Source organism: Anolis sagrei, chromosome 3 (genome assembly GCF_037176765.1).
Source record: "Anolis sagrei isolate rAnoSag1 chromosome 3, rAnoSag1.mat, whole genome shotgun sequence".
NCBI classification, from domain to species: Eukaryota; Metazoa; Chordata; class Lepidosauria; order Squamata; family Dactyloidae; genus Anolis; species Anolis sagrei.
In genome coordinates, this window is record NC_090023.1 from 228,578,220 (window position 1) to 228,600,350 (window position 22,131).

At 38.4% G+C, this 22,131-nt stretch overlaps 1 protein-coding gene across 2 annotated transcripts in view; it reads right to left on the reverse strand.

Annotated features, from left to right (window-relative positions):
• Positions 1-1,773: 1,773 nt before the first annotated feature.
• LOC132770702 (vertebrate ancient opsin-like) overlaps positions 1,774-22,131 on the reverse strand; it is a 153,603-nt gene continuing 133,245 nt past the window's right edge. For both annotated transcript variants that reach the window (XM_060767932.2, XM_067465948.1), the window contains one exon: positions 1,774-8,606. In XM_060767932.2, coding sequence (XP_060623915.1) covers positions 8,349-8,606 — 258 coding nt within the window. In that variant the 3' untranslated portion in view covers positions 1,774-8,348. The remainder of the gene's footprint in view (positions 8,607-22,131) is intronic.

Sequence of the window (22,131 nt, forward strand, 5' to 3'; positions counted from 1 at the left end):
ATACTCATAAAATTTTCCAGTGACATCAAAATAGGAGGAGAAGCTAACACCTCAGAACAGAGAATTAAGATTCAATATGACCTTTATGGAATGGGGAACAAGGTCAAAACTAACAAAATGAATTTCAACAGGGATAAATATAACGTGTTTCAGAAGTGGGGGGATGGTAGGAACAGCCATACAAGTTTAAAATGCTTTTCTATCATACTTTCCCTTAGCTATGCAAACATATCTCCCCTCATTATTGAAAGCAAGTTTGTGCATTTTCTCCCGTCTCAGTTGTACTCATTTATATAATCACAGGCATTTTATTTCTCCACCCATAAGCCTGGCAGATGTGTGAGTTCTCAAGGAAAGATGTATTTCTCCTTGCAGCAAATCTTTAGTGATGCAAAAAAACCCTCTATTTTTATCATTGAAGATGGTACTAAATATGCTTCCTTATATCTTTTTTAAAATAACAATCAGTCAATTTCTAACCTTTCAAATTATTTAGATCCATTCCTGTTTGGTTCCAAATATGGTTATTGAACAAACGCATCTTTAGTCACCTTGCTGGATGACTTACTGATATAATTGAATTGGGGGGGGTGTTCTCATTGGTTCTCAGGGGCTTTCATGACCATTAACTATGGTAACCTTCTGGGTTGCATCTATGGAATGGGTCCTGGGGGTTCTATTCTTCAGTAGTTCTGTTCTGTATTGGAAGGGCATGCACAGGGCAAGGCACTAAGGGGTTCCTACTTGATTACTTGGCTTGATTACTTGGCCTCTAGGGGGTCAGTCTACTTTTTTGTGTGCCTCAGGAGCAACTAGAGAAACCGCAAGTTACTTCTGGTGTGAGAGAATTGGCCATCTTCAGGGATGTTGCCCAGGAGACACCCGGATGTTTGATATTTTATCATTCTTGTGGAAGGCTTCTCTCATGTCCCTGCATGGGGAGCTGGAGCTGACAGGGAGTTCAACCCATTCTCCCCAAATTTGAACTGTTGACCTAAGGGTATAACCCATTGCGCCACCATGGGCTCCTGGTCAGTGTACTATTTAACAGCTACATGAAACCACCAGGAATGGTTATCTGGAGTTTGGGGATCAGGGATTACCAGTAATGCCAACTTTATTACTCCTTTCAACCTAATTTCAAAGAGCTATTCCTGTGCTAAACTCATACCTGGACGCTATAGCAGACTGGAAGAGGACAAAAACATTGAAATATAATTCAGACAAGACAGCGGTTCTTCTGATCAGTCGAAATAATAGGGACTCTGCGTGTGCTAGATGGAGATACATCCCCCATAAATCTCAGGTTTGGATGTTCTCTTGAGTTCAATTCTGATCCTGGTTTCAGGTTTCAGTAGTGGCCAGGAGTGCATCTGCATAATTGAAACTAGGACATCAGCTGATGGTGTTCTTTTGAGTCACCCTATCCTGCCATGATGACACATGCCTTCACTGCACCCCATTCGGACTCCTGTAACTCACTCTGTGTGGGCTGGTGTTGGAAACCGTAAACTACAGCATGACAAAAATGCTATAGCCAGAATATTGACTCAGGTGAGTTATAAGGCGTGTTGAACTCTCTTGTTCATTTCTGGATACAATTCAAAGTGCTTGTCATGACCTATAGAGCCCTATTCAGCTTAGGTCCAGACTGTCCAAAAGACCGTATTTCCCCATACAACATGGAGGTCATCTACTACTGCCGGTATGTCCAATGTTTTATGTAAACAAACTTTATTTAATTACTTCCATTTTGAGGTGCAGATTGTCAACAACTGAATTTTTTTTTACTGTATGAAGTGTTTGAAATATTTGCTCTGAGTGATTCACTCCTGAATCCTGTGCATGTTAACTCATAAACAAATCCTACTGAGTTCAATGAGGTATTACAAACTCATAGGTAGATATGTTTAGAACTGAAACTTAATTCACCAAGACAGTTTTGCTGACCTTATCCATTTATGTGTTTTCATCCCCTGTGAAGTGAAAAATCTCAGCTGACAGATTTCTTTTATAAGAAGAATTCTTTATAAGCGTATAGACATGATTTTAGACCAACAATAGTTTCTCATCAAAAGCAAAACATATACAATACCATTTTGTAACATTTTCAACAGCTCAAAGATGCACACTGAAGCTGAATTTGATCATTACATGGAAAAAAGAGATCACAGAAAATGCACACATTCTACTTATGTAAAATCATGGCTATTATAGCCCATGCTTATTCAAAAACACTATTCTGTCTGCATTTTAAAAATGTTCAACCAAAGGATCATGAGGAAAATAAGCAAGGGGAAACCATCCAGATAATAGCTTTTAAAATACACAAATAATGCAACCCTCAACTGAGAAATAAATCCCATTAATTGGATCTACTTCCAGGTAAGTGTGCATGGGATTCCAGTTACATAGAATTAACATTATGAACCCCAATCCATCAACTAACTAATGGTATACTTAAAATCTAAAGCAGATTTTTAAACAGTGACATATTAATAACCTTCCCACATTTTTCCCTTTTCTAAAGATCTTCCTATTGAAATGGGTCTTTGTGTTGAAAGACCTCTCTCTTTCCAACTTAACACACTTTAAATGTGCTGGACAAAATCAGTTGTCATACTAGTTGGAGGCACTAGGATTTATAGTGTATCCCATGCAGAAGGTGCCAAGTTGGGGAACCTGGTAATCTCCAAGTTAACACTATTTCACATTTACTTCTTGAATTCTGGGCTGTCAGCATGCTTTGTTTTAAGCAATATTGGGCATCTATTAAACAGATGACTTACATCATTCCATATTAGTAAAAAAAAAAAAAGAGAGAGAGAGAGAGAGAGAGAGAGAGAGAGAGAGAATAACACTATTTTTAAAAAGATGTACAATTAGATCAGTGGTTCTCAACTTGTGGGTACCCAGGTGTTTTGGCCTACAATTCCCAGAAATCCCAGCCAGTTTATCAGCTGTTAGGATTTCTGGGAGTTGAAGGTCAAAACAAGTGGGAGACCCAAAGGTTGAGAACTCTTGAATTAGACAAACATAAAGGGCACTTTCAGTGAAAAAAAGAACAGTAAAGATACATACATACAAACTATATTGCCATTTTACTTTAAATTTATCCTTGAATTCAGAGACCATATTTCTTTGAAAGAAAGTTCATTTTAGAATGTTTTCTGGGTCCATAAAAACATGACAAACTGGCTTGACTGCACAGTACAACTGAACTGCATTGCATCCAAATCACACAATCATAGAATCCTAGAGTTGGAAGAGACCTCGTGGGCCATCCAGTCCAGATAAATATAAATAAAGCCCATAAAATACATTTGTTGTTTTTATTTGCCATAACATTGTCTATGATTTATGACAATCAAATTAAAGAGACATCTTGAATATCCATAATTATTAACAACCTGCTAAGTCCTAAAAACTCAGAGCTGTGGCTTCCTTTATTAGGTCAATCCATATGCATGACTCATAATGTAGTCTACCTCTTTTCCTATGGTCTTCAACTCTTTTGTGAATTATCATGATTTCAGTAAGCCATGGCATTTCCTGAAATGTCCAAAGTATGGAGGCATTAATTTACTCCTTTTGCCTTCTAGATTACATTGAATTATGGAATTCCCTCCCATGAGAGGCCAATAGGCAAGATTTTTTTTATTTCACCTTCCACTTTTAACTGATTGTGCAGAAGGGATTTTTCATGGGGTATGCTGCACTTTGGTCTCAATGTATTAGACCCATTTTAAATATTTTCAGATTGTTTTAAATGAATTTCAATACTTTGTCTATTTAAGTTTTAAAAAATATGTTTACATTAGATAATTTCTTAATATTTCTACTGTAAATAAACTTATATAGTAAACTGCCTTGGGTCCCATATTGCAAAAAAAAAAAGTATGGTATAAAATGAAGAAAGACATAAAAAGTGTTGCAATAACTGAAAGAAATGCCTGCTGGGGTCACCTATTAAAACCCACAAATATGGCAGTTTTATCACTTCTTCTTGACATGCATATGAGACTATGGTTATTTTTGAGATGCTGGTTTAAGAAGCATGAAAACATGAAGAGTCCACTGTTGATCTCCCAACATCTGACTCTCCTGACTTTGGAGTTGCCAGTCCTATTCATTTTATCCATCATAGCCAATGGAGAGAGATGGTAGTCCAATATTATCTGGAGTATTCTCCAAGCCTATTCTAAGGTCCTTCATTCAGAATATGTGTCAGGAGTCGCCAATTCATCAGTTCACTATGGATCTGGTGAAGCTACTCTGCAAGGGTTTTCTCAGTGCTGAACTTGGGACCAGAACAGAGATAACTCATGTACAATGCATGGAAGCTGCAAATGAAACAGAAAAGTGGACTCATTGTCCTTGCAGCAAGTTTCACCAGGTGCATCAAAGTAATTGACTTCATTTCTTTCTCAGTTCTCTTACAACTATCTTGCAAATAAAAAAAATGCTGGCTCATTTTTTTCAGGCTTGTACGAGGTTGTCTACTGAGGAAGTACTCCATGGCCTTTGCACGAAGATACTCAAAGACCTTTGTATTGACCTGGAGGTGCCCTCACCAAGAGTTCATATAGTTGTTCTTGCTCTACAAAGCTAAAATCAGAAAATTACGTCTGACGTTGGCATATTGTACATCACATTATTATTCATGGGTTGAGAAAGAGGACATTTAAGTCTTAATTCTTCACTTGTAAACAAGGACAAAATGAGCCTGGACCACAAGTTTCATTTTCTGTTCTCAGACTGAAGGAAATCACAGATTGGATATCCACTCTACTTTAATACCACTGTATGGCATCATATGGAGTCCTGGAATTTTTAGTTTTCCTGTGCTCAGAATTCCTGGTGGAGGTCTCTGGCTCTGTTATTCAGAGGAATGCATCAGAACTCTCTAGCAGAGAATTTGAAGTACCTAGCAAGTTATAAATTTCAAGATTCTGTAGGATTCATGATAGCAAAAGCAGCACTAATCTATTGTAATTGTGTAAATACATTCTATACACCTATCTGGTGAACAAAGTACTCCATTTTTGTTTATACATAACTGATCTTAAAGTAAGAGGACTCAATATGTTACCTTTCAAAGGTAAAATGAGAAATATTTTCCAGGAGAATGCACTATATCTGGTGTCCAAAGAGTGACAAATTTGTAAAATATGCAGCCACCCATACTCTGATTCTGTCTGGAAGAATTGGGGAATTAATTGATGATATCTAGCTTTTCTGAATTATTTTGTAAAACCTTATATACCTGAATCTCTGTCCTATATTTATTGTTTGTGATGGCAACATGGTTTTAATAGATACGAATGATTCCTGGTGGCAAGCCTCACTTTTGACATTGCTTCCTGATCTCATGTTTGTTCTTTCATATACACTGAAAACCAGTGTCATTTCCTTACTCACTTAGTTAGCCTTCCAAGATAGTGTCTTCACTCATAATGACAATCCTTCCTATTGCAATATCTTTTGTTAGCTTCTTTTTGTTGGAGTAGAGCAACTGCAAAGTATGAAGCAAGAATTTTGGAATTCGTAGGTGTGGTTGTTAAGAGGAATTTTATTTTCGGTTTCTTTAGGCTTTGAGCAAATAATAATCATGAAGGAAAGACAGTGTCCTACATATAGTTAAATGACGCTGCCATGCTGTTGCTGAGTTTTCTTGTACATATATATAAGGAATTCTCAGGCACTGTGTCCCTGCCTATCCAGGATTATTTTAGTACAGTTTCTGACTGGCTCCACCAAATCTCACAAGCACTAGTGAGTGTCACTATGGAAAAGTTGTTAAAATGTTGGAGTGGGACTTGGGAGATTCAAATATTTCATGAGCCATAAAGTGCTCATTATTTCACCTTTCACCTGGCTAACGGGGTGCATCTACAGTGTGGAATGAATGCAGTTTGACCCTGTTTTCGCTGGCATGGCTCAATGTAATGGAATCACAGGAGTTGTAATTTTGGAACGATTCCATCACCATTGCCTCCAAAAAATCCTGCAAATCTATTGGGAAGGCAGGCAGACAAATGTCAGCATGCTGGAAGAAGCAAAGACCATTAGCATTGAAGTGATGCTTCTCTGTAATCAACTCCGCAGGACTGGCCATGTTGTATGAATGCCCAATCATCATCTCCCAAAGCAATTACTATACACCCAAATCAAGAACATGAAACATAATGTGGACAGGAAAAGAAATTTAAAGATGGGCTTAAAGCTAACCTTAAAAATTGTGGCATAGACACTGAGAACTGGGAAGCCCTGGCCCTTGAATGCTCTAACTGGAATTCAGCTGTGACTAGCAGTGCTGTAGAATTCAAAGAGGCATGAATGAAGGGCGAAAGGGAGGAATGTGCCAAGAGGAAGGTATGTCAAGCCAGCCCTAAACAGGACAACCCTCCACCTGGAAACTGATGTTCTCACTGTGGAAGAACATGCGGGTCAAAAATAGTCACCTATATATCCACCGCCAGGACACTGTACTTGGAAGGCCATCATATTCGGACAACAAGGGATCACCCAAGTAAGTAAGTAAGATAATGATGGAATTATATAAGTTGTAATTTTGCATTTTCTTTAGCCTTCTCTGCCAAGGAGTGATGGTGCCTCACCAAACTATCAATCCCAGGATTCCATTGAGCCATGGCTGTTAAAATGGTATCAATCTACATTCATTCTAAATGTGGATGCATCCTTGGAGGACAGTCATCCCCTTTCAGCATGGCCTACTTCAATAGCTTGTTGTGCGGATAAAGTGGACACGTACTTCATTGGTTGAAAAATGTAACATAAATCTACGTAATTAATAAACAAATAAATACAATCTTGCAGGATTAGGATACTTTACAATGATATAAAAATATGATTGTCTAGACAGTCTGAAACATAATTCTCTTTGAACTGAACTGTTGATTCTAAAAGTAAATTTCTCCATCAGGCAAGGACTCCTTGGCTTAAAGAATGAAATGGAAGAATGAGTTGTACAGGATGTGAATAGTTCTTTAGATTCCTGTCATAATGAAAGTATGCATATGTACTGTAGAAGTAGATTGCCACTGCATATATATATATTTAGTTCAAATTTCCATATTAAGCAATATGCATGCTGGATATGCCAAACAATGTCCATGTCTTCTATTTGAAGAAGCAGATACAGATGAACATAGCCAACATTGGTCAATTCAGGGTTAATTGCATTCTGCTTGCATTTCAACTGAATTACAATAAATTGCCCACAGCCTGGTTTGATTCCACTGCATATCCATAAATGCAAGAATATTCAGATTGCAAGAAAAGTGTCTAAATCTTTGTAATGGTGTACGTGAGATAGCATGTATTTATAATGGCACATAAAATGGTGTTTCTTAAATATAACATTTGTTTATTTATGTCTAGTGCAAAAGAAATGTTTCTAGTAAATCTTTATTCTTTAACATTTGTTTATAATGTCTCTATAATTACCCTTTTAAATTAAAGTTGCACAAATTTCCCAACCCACTTTCTTTCCAGCAGAGTTTGTTTTATTTTGCAGTAGCCCACTGCTTTCTTTAAAAAGGCAATATGTTGAGCTTAGATATGAATTCGCCATAAAATATTCAGTACTGTGTATAACAGTGTCAAAAGTCTAGTATAGGTTTCAGTCAAAATATAATTACAAATCTATCCATACAAATTGAAAATTATTGGGTGTTCTGGACAACTGTTGATAGTTCATGCTGGAAGGTAACTGTTACCTAGAATAGAATAAGTTATAAAGAATTAATTTCTCTCCTTATCAAATAAGAACTCTTAATTAATCAATTAGAATTTGCTAGTTTTGTAGAAGAATGATATCAGATAGCCAATTTATCTACTTCAGTATTGGCCAGGCATTTTGGCCAGAGTACCCCTGCTACAAGTCCAGAAATAATGGCAAGCTGGGTACATTCCAGAGTCCCTGCAGCCCTCTATCAATTATTCTTTATTCAGTCAGGTGGGAAGCATCTCAGAAGTAGCACTAATCCAGATCAAGTCCTGACTGTTTAATATCCTAGAAGCTGGCTACTCATGCTCCGTTTCAAATGCTACTAACATCTTTAACACTTACGCTTTGAAAAGTTTTTCAAAGGACATTTGGAAAGACCTGCTGGACACACAAGCAATCTTTAGCAAAGATCCTATTGTCGCTTTTTCATGGTCACAGTACTTTACACAGCAGATTATCTGTACTCCAGACAACACCTGTTTGCATTACTTATTCATTGAAAAGTTAGGAATTCACAAAATGCAGTGTTCCCTTCTTGTTCATCTCTGCCTCCTCCTCAGTTCAAAAAAAAAAGCAAAGAAAGTTTTTGTTCTGCTCAAACGCTGTAATGAGCTACGAGCAAAACTCTTTGTTTTGCCTTGGGGCTGATGTCCGTGGGGGGCTCTGGATTCTGGAGGCTAACAATTGCATTCTGGTGGTCTGAGGAAGGCTGTCCTGCTGAAGCAGCAACAAATGTGAAGTTGTCCTGTTTCCGGATGCTGCGACACACTCGAGTCGACCTTGAAGAACATTTGTTGCTGGAAGCGATGGATTTCTTGCCACATTTTAGAAGAGCACAAAAGCACCTGTAAAACTAACACAGATATATAGATGTTACATATATTTAAACCTGGGATGCAATGGGCCTATTATTTCTCCATGACATTGAACAATCTGGTACCCTGCAGCATCCAAGTTAAGACAAACCAGAATAAGCAATGGTGTTCCAGCTGGCTTAGTGAGCTGGCATGCTCAAGAGTAAACAGAAATTAGGGAGTGAAATCAAAGCTTGGAAAATAAAATAAATTAGCAGATACAACAGTCATTTTGGGTTGATATATTTACTGAATACTGTTTTAAAGAAGCCTTATTCCCTCCTTTCTTTCTCTTTTGCAAATCCTGGTGGGAGCACTAAAGCCATTCTGTCACAAGAAGGTACATAAATATAGTAAATGAATATCCCATTATATTAAAAATAGAAATCAAGGAAGAAACCTGCGGAGTTTATTCTCTCCCTGCACACAAAGCTTTGGAATGTCATTCTTTGGCTGAATATCACATTCCTCTCTGAGGAAATGGGCGAGGTCACCTGAGAAGAAGAGTACTCCACTGCTAGTTCCAGCATATGTGCCACAAATGGGATGGGACTGTACTTTAGAGTATGACAAATACCCTGTATCCATTATCTTGGAAGACTCCTGAAAGTAAGAGAGTGAAGATCTGGCAGACCAGGCCTGTAGCCAGGATTTCGTTTCGGGGGAGGGGGGGGGCTAAAAAATTTCAGGGGGGGTTTCGGGGGGGGGGCTGAGTTTCGGGGGGGGGGGCTGAGTCTGAGTGAAAGAGGGTCTACCCTAGCAAACCTTTTGTATCATTACCCCAATACCCCCATGCATATGGGATATATTGAGTATGGTGATCAGATCATGATATGAATAAACATAACAGTTTAAATAATGCACCAGTAAGGGCTTTTCGCGAACCACCATGAGAATTTCAGGGGGGGGGGCTGAAGCCCCCCAAGCCCCCCCCCCCCCCCCCGGCTACATGCCTGTGGCAGACTGACTACATCTTAACCATTCATTACATTGGATACACAAGCTGTAGTAGTTACTGGTACTCTGAGAGACCAGCCAAGAAAATGCACTGGATCTCTTTCAGCAAGTCACTCCTCTCAAGACTCAGGGGAAAGCAGAAGCCAAACTTTTGTGAACAGGCCTTGCCCTGACATATCCGAGATAAGTTTACCTCAGGGTCACTATAGATCAGAAATTACCTGAAGGTACACAACAAAAGACTGGTAAATTAATCTTGATGGTAATGAGGGACTATTTTTTTTCAAAACTATGCTTCATTTTGACTTGTTGCCTTGAAGCTTGTGCTGGTGGTAAAGTGAGTATTGATTGAATAATTGACTAAATAGTAGCACCTGAAGATAGCAAGCTACATTCTCTTCTAATATTCTGCCGCCTCTTCCCATCATGTGACAACTGCTTCATTCTGTCTAATGGAGGGACTCTTTATCATGTCAAAACCAAATTGGGAATATACTGCAACTTGCTTCTGGTGTGAGAGAATTGGCCATCTGCAAGGATATTGCCCAGGGAATGCCCGAATGCGTTACCATCCTATGGGAGGCTTCTCTCATGTCCCTGCATGGGAAGCTAGGGCTGACAGGCAGGAGCTCACCCCATCTTGCAGATTCAAACCACTGACCTTCAGGTCTTCAGGTCAGCAGTTCAACCAGCAGTTCAGCCAGTCGGCTCCATGGAAGGGCTGGCCCTAAATGATAGCTGGAATTGAAGAACAAACTTGCAAAACAACTTCCTCCACATGACAGCTTTATTTTTCTTCTCATGGTAGTTCCTGACATATAAATGGTTTGCCTCACAGTTCAGGCAGTTTTCTACCTATCTCCATCAATCCTTATTTGAGAGTGATTGTCAAGAAAACTCCTTGGGTTCACATGATAAAGCTAGAACATGGAAATATTGCCTCTTTTGATACTTCTAGAATCACACAGTTAGCATGAAGATGGTCCCTCTACACAAGCAATATCTGGTCTGACTGGAGAATGCTGGGGGTGTAGCAAAGAAAATATTTTCCCTGAGCTCTGGCTGCACAGCAAAATATTCTAGAATTGTGGCTGCCACCCCATGACTTAGTTTAAAGAATAGTTATATCATACATACTGGTCTTTTGCACTGTAGCATCAGACCCTAAACTCAGGCAGGAAACAGTGCATAGACAGGAAAGGAGAATGGGAACAAAACAAAAAAAAGGGCAATATTAAAAATTGCAGTTCTTTTGTACAGCAATAGCATGAATAATCACTCAGCAAAATGTGTTTTGTGTGCCTTGAAGTTGTGTCTCCTGGCAAACCTAAGACTGAAAGAGTGGAATTTGGCCAAAGTCACCCAGGGATTTACATGGCTGTAAAGGGGGTTTGAACTCAGAGACAAAGGCTCCTATCTACATTGACACTGGTGCAATTTCAGAATCCAGATTACCATAACTGCACTGAATTAGATTATATGACAGTATGGAATCCTATAATCCAGATCAATGCATTACATTCTGAAATTGCATCATATGACAGTGTAGGTCTAACCATAGTCCAACACTCAAACCATTACGCCACACTGGCATAATGGTAGACCAGGGGAAAGGCAATACAAGGTGGGCCCTTGATATCTGCCAAGGTTTGTTTCCAGGACCCTGGTGGATACCAAAATCCATTGATGTGACAGTAAAATTATGTCCATTATATAACATGGCAAAATAAAGATTTGTTGTTTAGGGTTTTCTTTAAAAAAATCAAGCTGTAGATGGTTGAGTTCAAGGGTACAAAATCCATTTTTTATTTATCGTGTCAGGAGCAAGCCAAACAGTTGTATTGCATTTTTAACAAACAAACAAAACAAAACAAAGTTTTCAAGCTTGGTAGTTGATTAAATGTCCTTTGACCAGTAGACATGAATATAAAGGAAATATAGAAATCTATATAGAAAGATAGAATCTTCTCCCATCCAAAAGCATCCAGTCTAATTATGTATATAAATAGAAATACTTTCTATAATTACTTAGAAATCATTCTTAAAGGTGCTAAAATGATATATGAAATTATATTGGTTAGGAATATTTTGCCATATGACAAAAGCACAGAAATACTGGATTGAAATACACATGGCAGAAAAAAATAAAAAAATAACAGAAAAGACCAAAATTGTATTTGTTGGGAGGTATATTTGGGCGAGGTATATTTGGAGGTGAAATACAAAGGATTCTTCGATATATGATAGCAGCTGTGATAATTTTATATGCCAACAAAAAAGGATTGCTTGGCCAAAATGTATGAATTGTCTGAAACATCCAAATTAAAATTTCTGATCAAGGAGAAATCATTTAGTCCCTTCTATACTGCCATATAAAATCCAGATTATCTGCTTTGAACAGGATGATATGGCAGTGTGGACTCATATAATCCAGTTCAAAGCAGATAATGTGATAATCTGAATTATATGTCAGTGTAGAAGAGGCCTAATATTAAGAAGGACTGGGTCATGGTTGTTACTTTGGTGAAGACAAGATTAGATAGGTTGGAGAGATCAAGACATAGTGTGTGAGAGAGATAGTTGAAATAGGCAGTTAATAGAAATAAAATAAAGATAACATTCTATGGAAGTTCAAATATATATATCGATCATAATCTCTGATTAAGAGGAAGTCATATTATGCCTTCCTGTAGTGTAAAATATATTTTCTACTATGTAACACATAGAGTTTATATATACTGTTTTCCTTTAATGCTGTTTTATATAAATAAACCATGTTGAATATATATATATATCGCATGTGTATGTGTGTATACCATGTTGAATGAGGTTGTCCAGCACAGCATGCATTTCATTTATTTATGTATTTCAACAGTGAGCTTTTGGGTGAAGAGAAGAATAACATATTAAGGTGAAAACGTAGTGCTTTGATCCAAACAGTAGGTGGTATGTATTAAAGATGAACGAAAAGGCTATGGTGAGAGCACATCAGGGACAGAATGGTGAAAAGAACGCAATCAATAACATTGCACATCATTCTTATCTTTGCTTGATAAGATTTGTTTTGAGACACATTTTCGGTTCAGAGATCCCATCTAAACAAAACATAAGAAAAAATGAGCATTGTATTTATATGCTAGTGGTGCTTTAGATTAATATTGCTATAGTTTATATCTTAGGCCACTCCATTCATTCCCTTTATTATTAATGTGGGGGGAAGGGGGCATCGGGATTCGCCTAGAGCAGGGGTCCACACATTTTTAAACAGAGGGCTAGGTCACAATCGCTCAAACTGTTGGAGGGCCGGATTATAATTTGAAAAAAAAATGAATTCCTATGCACGCTGCACATATCTTATTTGTAGTGCAAAAAACACTTATACACAATACAATAATTAAAATGAGGAACAATGTTAATAAATATAAACTTATTAGTATTTCAATGGGAAATGTGGGCCTGTTTTTGGCTGATGAGATAGGATTGTTTTTGTTGTTGTGTGCTTTTAAGTAGTTTCAGACTTAGGTTGACCCTGAGTTAAGGCCGGGTAAATGACCTTGGGGGGCCGCATCCAGCCCCCGGGCCTTAGTTTGAGGACCCCTGACCTAGAGATAAACATGATTATTCTTGTTATTATTATTATGTTTATTATTATCATTATGTTTATTTATATCCCATTTTTCTCTCCATACAAAGACTCAAAGTGGTTCACAACTAAAAGCATTTCAATACAACTTAAAATATACAAATATTAAAACAGTATTCAACAACATTAGTATTAAAACAATCCAGGTTAAAACTATAAAAGCATATAAAGTCACATCACAAAATCACAGCAGCTCTTGATGGTCTTAAACACCATGTCATGGAAATGTAGAAGGTTGTAACTAAGACTTCAAATGGCTTTCTAATGCTGATGTAATCAGAAGCAGGATTCACTTTGTGAGCTGTTGCAGGAAAGGTAATGGAAATATGCTGTTTTAGCAAGATGGTCAGCTTACAGTTCGTTTCTATTCATGTCTACTTAAATAACCCATAGGATTTCTATGGGGCTTGCATCTATGTGCATAGGAAACAATTTTGCCCATGATGCCCAGCATGCAATAGCAGATAAGTGGCAAAGTAAGCTTGGATGGGTGGATGGCAACCAGACTGATTGATAATTGGCAAATAGAGGGAGAAAACTTGGAGGCAGTGACAGACTTTGTATTTTTTGGCATGAACATTACTGCAGACACAGACTGCAGCCAGGAAATCAAGAGACTATTTACTTCTTGGGAGGAGAGCAGTGACCAATCTCGATAAAATAGTGAAGAGTAGAGACATTACACTAGCAACAAAGATCTGCATAGTTAAAGCAATGGTATTCCCTGTAGCAACCTATGGATGTGAGAGCTAGACCATGAGGAAGGCTGAATGAAGGAAGATAGACACTTTTGAATTGTGGTGCTGGAGGAAAATTCTGAGAGTGCCTTGGACCGCAAGAAGATCCAACCAGTCCATACTCCAGGAAATAAAGCCTGACTGCTCACTGGAGGGAAGGATATTAAAGGCAAAAGATGAAGTACTTTGGCCACATAATGGGAAGACATAATGCAGAAGAGGATGATGCTGGGGAAAATGAAAGGGAAAGGAAGAGAGGCCGGCCAAGGGCAAGATGGATGGATGATATCCTTGAAGTGACTGGCTTGACCTTGAAGGAGCTGGGGATGGCCATGGCTGATAGGGAGCTTTGATGGCCCATGAAGTCACGAAGAGTTGGAAGTGACTGAACAAATAAACATGTGACTAGAGTTAGGACGAGACCTGGATTGTTGGATGAATCTACATTTCTTTCACCACTACATCATTCTCTGCATGTACTCATGTGGGGATTCACTGGGAGAGAAAGGTTAGCAAATGTTTGGTAGGCTGGCAGAAGTGAATTGTGATGGATAGGATGGTGTTTATCTAATTTGTAGTTAGCAATGTGTGGCCCCCCAAATGCTTTACCACTGCAAATCCTATCAGTCCTTATCAGCACATCCAATGGGAAGGAATGCTACCATATAATGGAGGGTTGCATTTTGGCCACATACTGATCTATATAATTCATCAGTTCTGTGTTCTGATCCAAGATTATGGCAAGAGCTCCTGTTGTGAGGGACTTGGGACTTGGGAAGATCGAGGAAATATTTATGAAATCAGTAGGTCCTTATGCTGCTTAAATAAAGACAGTGTCCTTGTATGAAACAGCAGATGCTTGGGTAGATGAATGTAGAGACATTATACATTGAGATCAATTCCTTATAATCTTACATGTTTTTTTATCCTTTGCCTCTTGTGGCAGGAAAAAAAACTTATCAAACAGTAGTCGTGCTTTGTCTAATCTTGTAGAGCCCTTAAAATGAGTTGTTAAAGTTATATGTGCTGTCTTATTTCATAATTACTACAAATACAGCTACTCGAAGCCAATGCAATCCCATGGGACCCGTTAAAGCAGCTGAATTACCTCTGAAGATGCTCAATAAGCCGCTGGGTGGATTTCACCCTGCAGCTACCTTCAAGGACAAGATATTTTAAAGGGTGCCCAGTTGTTTACTCTGTAGAAGCCTGGGTTAAAAGAAGTGGTGTGACAACAAAATTAGTCACACTCTAATTATTTTAAGCCACTTTATTGCTGATGACTTTTGCTCCCTGGAAATGCTGCAAGGTCACACAGAAGTGTGAAAGTGTCCTGAAGACTGCAGCTGTAATCAAGAGAACTGAATTTCCAGCTCAAAAAAAAGGCCTGTGCAGAGCATGAAACTAAGGATTTTGACCAAGGGATTTTTGGAGTTCGAATGTGTCTGTGCCCTCAATTAGTTTATTGAATTCTGGGAACCCCATGATTTTCAATATTTGGGTGGTTTGCCATTTCCTTCCTCTGAAATCTAGTCTACAGCACTTGATATTTGTTGGTAATTCTCTGCCTAAGTACTAACTAGGGCTGACCTTGGTTAGCTTCTATGATCAAATGAGCCTTAGGTCTCCAGGAGGTAAGTAGAGACTAATTTCATTTAGGAAGGTCTAATACAAAGCCCAAATGAAATTGTTCACCCCCACTACAGTAGATCCACAGTATCAATGGGATTCATATAAGTTTTTGACCTACCAAGTTCCAATAGAACCCGTAAGTCTATTCTAGTTTAGTTAAGATGGATATAGGCCACAATGATCATAATATGGCATTATTACAGAAAAGTGCATTCTTGTATAAAACTAGCAATGTATCTTGTAGGCAGGGATCTCAGAATGGGGAACCCTACTCTTTAATACTGTGTTGAGAAACAGTCTATGTATTGCAAATATATAATAGTACATTAGAATGCTCGATTGGTCCCTCAACCTGGTGAGTCTCCTATTGAAGTAAACAGCAATTTATTGTCGAAGGCTTTCATGGCTGGAATCACTAGGTTCTTGTGGGTTTTTTGGGGGGGGGCTATAGGGCCATGTTCTAGAGGCATTTCTCCTGACGTTTCACCTGCATCTATGGCAAGCATCCTCAGAGGTAGTGAGGTCTGTTGGAATTAGGACAATGGGTTTATATATCTTCATTTTCATGGACAAAATCTGGCTACCAGTATTAAAAAACTCTAAAATTATAACAGCAAAACAGCAGAGAGGAAACAACCAGGCACAGCTTAACACCTCTTAACAGGGGATTTTCCCAGGCTCAGCCAGGCCTTCAAATGCTAATGAAGGTGGTCAGTTGAAACATTCACACCTAGCTCCAGCAGGGAAGAGCTCCTTGCCCCACCCCAGCCATTCCACAGATATATAAACCCATTGTCCTAATTCCAACAGACCTCACTACCTCTGAGGATGCTTGCCATAGATGCAGGCGAAACGTCAGGAGAAATGCCTCTAGAACATGGCCCTATAGCCCGAAAAAACCCACAAGAACCTAAACAGCAATTGTTCTACAATACTGCATTTTTTTAATTTATATCACTTTAGCTTGCTGTTGAACCTACAGTCCAAAAGATATGATGCAATTAAGAAAAAGATTAGGAGGGAAGAGGAAAACCCAGCAACTAGCACTTACGTTTGCAATATTGTTGTAAAGACCAACTTCCATGGAAACAGAAAATGAGGACCGAGATGTGACTGACATTCAGTTCGTACCTTAGTGTAGAACCAAGTATGTCTTTTCATGTTCATTGGAGAAGAAGAGATATGCTAACTTCTTCATGCAATGACCTCCAGCACTTTAAGACTCATCTTGCTTCTGCAGGGATCCTCTAACATGGCCCTATATTGGTTGGGGTGGCAAGAAACATACAGGTTTCTCTCTGTAGCCTAATAGACAATGAAAACATTATCTTGTAGAATATTTAGAGAACCTTTGGAAGATCTCACAAATGGTTTTACTATTATCTACCTATGAGAACATAGCTGGATGTTTCCCTTGACCCCCTTTGCAGGACAAAGCTGAGTCCTGCATAAAAAAAAGAGGGAAGACAGAACAGAGGATTTTTACATGCTTCTCTTTACATGCAGGGTCTTAGTCACAGTGTGGATGTGTGTGTACAAATGTTTTGAAAGACAGGGAAGATTTCCTTGGGCTTTCTGACACATTTTATCTGCATAAGCACAAAATAGTGCTGTCATTGATAGCAATGCACTTTAGTGCATAAACATTTAAGATACTGAAATCCTAAGGCTGTGTGAACATTGCCTTTGGAAGATGTGAATATTACCCTGCTATTTTGGAAATATTTTCTAGTACAAACAAAACCCTTCTGCCATTTTTGCCAAATTAAATTAAACTTAGCTTAGCTATTATAGTTATAATAATATAAAATGGTGCATCCATGTATCCAATTATTCCAACATGAGATGGTCTATATTGCTTTAGGTTAGCAAAAGCCACAAGAGGACAATGGTGCAGAACCAAATAATATGTACCACACAATGGTGGCTGGTGAGGCCCATGTGAGAGGGGCAATGAAGCCTTTCTAGATTTAAGTTGGAACTTCAAACCAACCATTCTTCAAGATTTTGAATTTATTTTAGACATTGTGTTCAGCAACTTGGTAAACTTCTGTAAAGCTTTGACTACAATCCTGAGGGGATTCCTCATCCTCCTCACTGGGAAGCCAACAGCTTCTATTGATATCAAAACTTCAGTGGACTTCTGTTCACCAACCCACAGGTTCTCTGTGGCCAAACACCTGAACAGTACTGCCAAAATATTCCAATGCAGAAATAACTGACATGAAATACCATGGTTTCATTATGATCAGCACTTCCAAAACTTTTCAGGATTACTGATCATACTAAACATAAGGCATGTTTTCCTAAAATACTTTGTTTTAAAGGCTTCCTCTGTTTCACCCTCCATTGCTGCACCACTGGAAATTGGTTACAAGGCTGTGACAGAACATAAGACCCCAAGGGAGCTCCAGAAGATGCCACACTTGTTCTAAATTGATGGTTGCAGTTTTAAGACATTTCACTACAACAGCAGGTCTTATTGGCTATTGCAGCATGATTGTTTCAACCAAAATATAGGGTGGATATCAAGTTGCATGTTGACTGCATAGTAATTGATTTCTCCCTCTTCCTTCTGCCTGGTTCAGGTATGGCATCCCCTGTTTTAAGCTTAAAAGCTACTGTTTTAAGATTTTTTAGACACTGCCCCCTTCCTTAAGATATTTGTTACAGGACTGATTTTCTTTCTTTCTTTCTTTCTCTCTCTCTCTCTCTCTTTCTTTCTTCTGTGCGCATATACCAGTTTCAGTAACAGCCAGTTGAAGGAGCTTTTCAATCCAGCAAATTGTTAGAGTAGAACATTATGACTAGCAGGTATGTAATTTTATAAGACCATAAATAATTGTATAACCCCATAAGTTACATAAGTAGGTCTGCAGGTTCATTATGTATGCAGGTTTCCTTTTAGCTAAATAAGCTTCAGCTGTGGAATACAGGTGCTTTGTATTCTTGCCCAATGCCACTTTTTGCCTAAATATGTGTACAGTATTGATCTTGAGTGCCTTGATTTAGCTTAAAAGCTATTGCTTTCAAAGCACTAGGTCGAATGAGAAACTTCTTGTCCATTTTGTCAGAATTTCTTTTGTCAGAATTTCTTGTAAGTTTTACATTTTGTGTTTTTTACACTGATCCTTGCAGCCAGAGGTGAACTCTTTGTTAATCTGCCTTACTTTGGCTGCTTTTAAAGGCACGGTCACTGAGTGCTCTGATGTAAGAAACTGTGCAGGGAGCTGTCCAGCCACATGCCTGGACTCCTTTTTCAAAAGTAAAATCCTGTCAATCAATCATCTAATGAATAAGTTGCACCAGCAGGACATACTGACTTCAACCCGTGCTCTCACATATTAATAGCCAAATAACGGGTTCTATGTAGGCTAAAAAGTGGAATGTGATTGAGCACAGTAGAGAATTAGATTAAGGCATACAGTCTATGCAAGTAAGTCCCCTTGCATGCTATGGGACTGATTATCATGTAACTGAGTACACAGGATTGCAGTCTACCAGTAGATTTATACCTATGCAAAACCCCATTTAGTTTAGTCAGACTTGTTCCTAGGTAAGGAATAGACATACTGCCCAGTGCAGAGACATCCCTCAGTTAACAATGCCTCTATGAAGCTTCTTTTCCCAAAGGCTTTTTGTGACTGCTTAGTTTCCCCCTTTCTCCTCATTTTCTATTTAGTTCAGTGGTTCCCAGCCTTTTTTAAAAAATCTGGGATCACTTGAACAGTGATCATTTTGACCAGGGACCACTCTCTTCTTTTTTCTTTTGGTACCAAAATGTGCTAAAAGGGTTATGAATCAGTTTTTGGTCAACTTTAGATTTAGTTTGGTTATTTGGGTTGCTGATTAAGAAAATTGCATTGAATATACCACATCACCTCTAGTTTCTGATACAGAACATATACCACCCAGTACTATCTTCTCACCCACAGAAAACAATATTTAATAATCTAGAACTGATAAGGTAGTACTAATCTTTCATGGGTAGTCAGCCTCTCTGCTCATGACATCCACATTGCCTCGATACTATAAGAGTTTCGCGAGACCAATCACTCTCCTTGAGCATGGTTTCAAAGCAATGGTATAGTAATGGTGAGGATGTGAACCATATTTTCATTCTTGTGGACCAGTGGTGGTCCACGGACCACAGGTTGGGAACCACTGGTTTAGTTGAATGGCAGCTAGCAACATTGGCTTCTACTTAATGGGCACAACCTTTTCTGTTCCTAAACAGTTGCTTTTGGTAATTCTGTGTGTGTGTATTAAATATGAGAAAGATTACAAAAGCTAAATGTGCGAAGGAGTGCATAGAAGGAGGAAGTGAATAGAAAGCACAAACTGAAGAATCCAGTACCATCAACATAGCCTTCAAATAGCAAGATTTTGAGACCAGAAAGCAGCACGTCCAGAGTCACAACTATACTCTAGCGTAGGGCTGTAACTTTTCCAAAGAGCATGATTCTAAACAATTTCAATGTAGGAAAGCAACAGGTCTTTCAAATGAATAATTGCTTTTTTTTAAAAAAAAATCAATTGGCATAAAGTCTCCATTTAGCTTTTTTTTTTTTTTACTGTTCCTTAATCTAGAAACTTGAACACATAAACAGAGATATCAGCCTAGGAATCCTAGAATAAATGTTTTTTTCAGTTATGCAAATAACTATTGTTATTGTTGTTGTGTACCCACAGTCATTTCTAGCTTATTGCTTACTAGTCTTGTGCATTTGTATAGAATCATTTGTTTAATTCGCATGGTCACGTTTTCGTTTTTGAATGCTGCTTCCATAAATGGGGGCCTTTCTGAATGAGCTGTTTCGTTCTTTCTTCTGAATGAACGAAAATTTTCAGACCATTGGCCAACATGGGTGGCCTTCCCAGGCTCTCCTTCCCCTCAGTTTTAGGACTAGAGGGGTGAAAATCACCACACATGGAGGGCACATCAATCACTCTTAGTCCACCAAGGTTTCTAACATTTGGGTCATCTCCTGATTTTTAGGGATTTTTTTCTTTCTATAAATAAAATCTCCTTTAAAATATTTCCTCTTTCCCTTCTTCTCGATCTGCAGAGGAGCCCTAAGGTTAAAGGCAGGGCTTAAGATACCACTAATTCTGAGATGTTTTCCTCTGGCTATACAGAGGAGACATATAGCCTGGTGATGTCACTGTTTTCTTGGGCTCTGTTTGGCCCAAACACCTCCTCCTCCTCTCCTGATGCATGTGGAAGAACTCCTTGGGCCACATGAGGAAAGTCATGCCACCCAAAAACCAAACAAAGAAATGGAAATGGTGCAACTTTCTCTTTCATTTCACCGTTTGTTTCATCTGAAAATGGACAGTACAAAATGAATACTCAAATGAAACAAATGGAACAAATAATGCACCCACATCCATTGCTTACCCTATCATGTGGTTTTCTGGGACTAGAGTATATGACTTGCCAAGATCACATAGTGGGTATCAATGGGCAATTGGGGAATTGAACTTTGGTCTTCAGAGTCATAGTCCAATGTCCAAACTGCTACATCATGCAAAATGTTTTTCTAGTGAAATAGTCAAGGTCCTACCAAACCCTATCAAAGTAGAAAAATCTGCCAATGTCTTTATGCAGAGGTGGGGAGTGTTACATAGGTAACTACAACACTACTACATAGGTAGTGTTGGTCATGAGTTATTGTGTCCAAGTGCCAGACTGGACATACCTAGAAAACCACCAGGAAACTATTTTCACTAGAAGATATCACATATATCCTTGTTCAAGTTCATATCTACATTAATGCCCACCAGTAGTTCTACAAACCTATCAAATCCCATCCAGTAATTTTATTTTTTGAAATTTTGAGAATTCTATATCTCTTTTTATATGTCTTAAAAAGCTTTTTGCACAAACTGTGCTATTTATCTGCTCGGTAAGCAGCTCCATTTAGAAATCAAAGAGAAGAAAAACAAATAAAAAGGAAGTCTTAAATGATACTGCTGGGAATAATCTTATATTAAAATCTCTCTTTCATTTATTGTATCTGTCATTTCTTTTCTCCTCTAAACTTCCTCAGAAATAGTGCACTGTTTACCATAAATCTCATGAAGTAATTCATTTGCTTAATGACTCTGATTCGGTGGCTCCAAGTACCTACTACCTCTTAAAGGAGTCTCTATGTTTTAGGCACTGCTGTTAGTTTGGGAACATTTTTTAAAATCTAAGCAGCACAGTCCTCCATTGTCTATAGGAAACAGATCCGATAAAGGATGTTTGAAAAATGAACTAGATATACATTAGGAAGGCCAGTCTTTGCTTTCATAGATAGCCAGTAATTCCCGTTTGTATCCTCCTTTGGCAGCGGTCCCTTCTTGCTCAAATGAATACATTCCAATGTGCAAATCAAGCATTTATTATAATTAATTATGGCATTTCTGTGACCCTATCCTTTTTATAAATTTTCTGATTTCTTCATGAAAGCATAGCTCTTAATAAGATTTGATGGCTTCAGAAATGGCCCTCAACTCTGTTAATGGGAATACAGGCCCTTTGAAATGTAGACTTTAAGTATACATTTA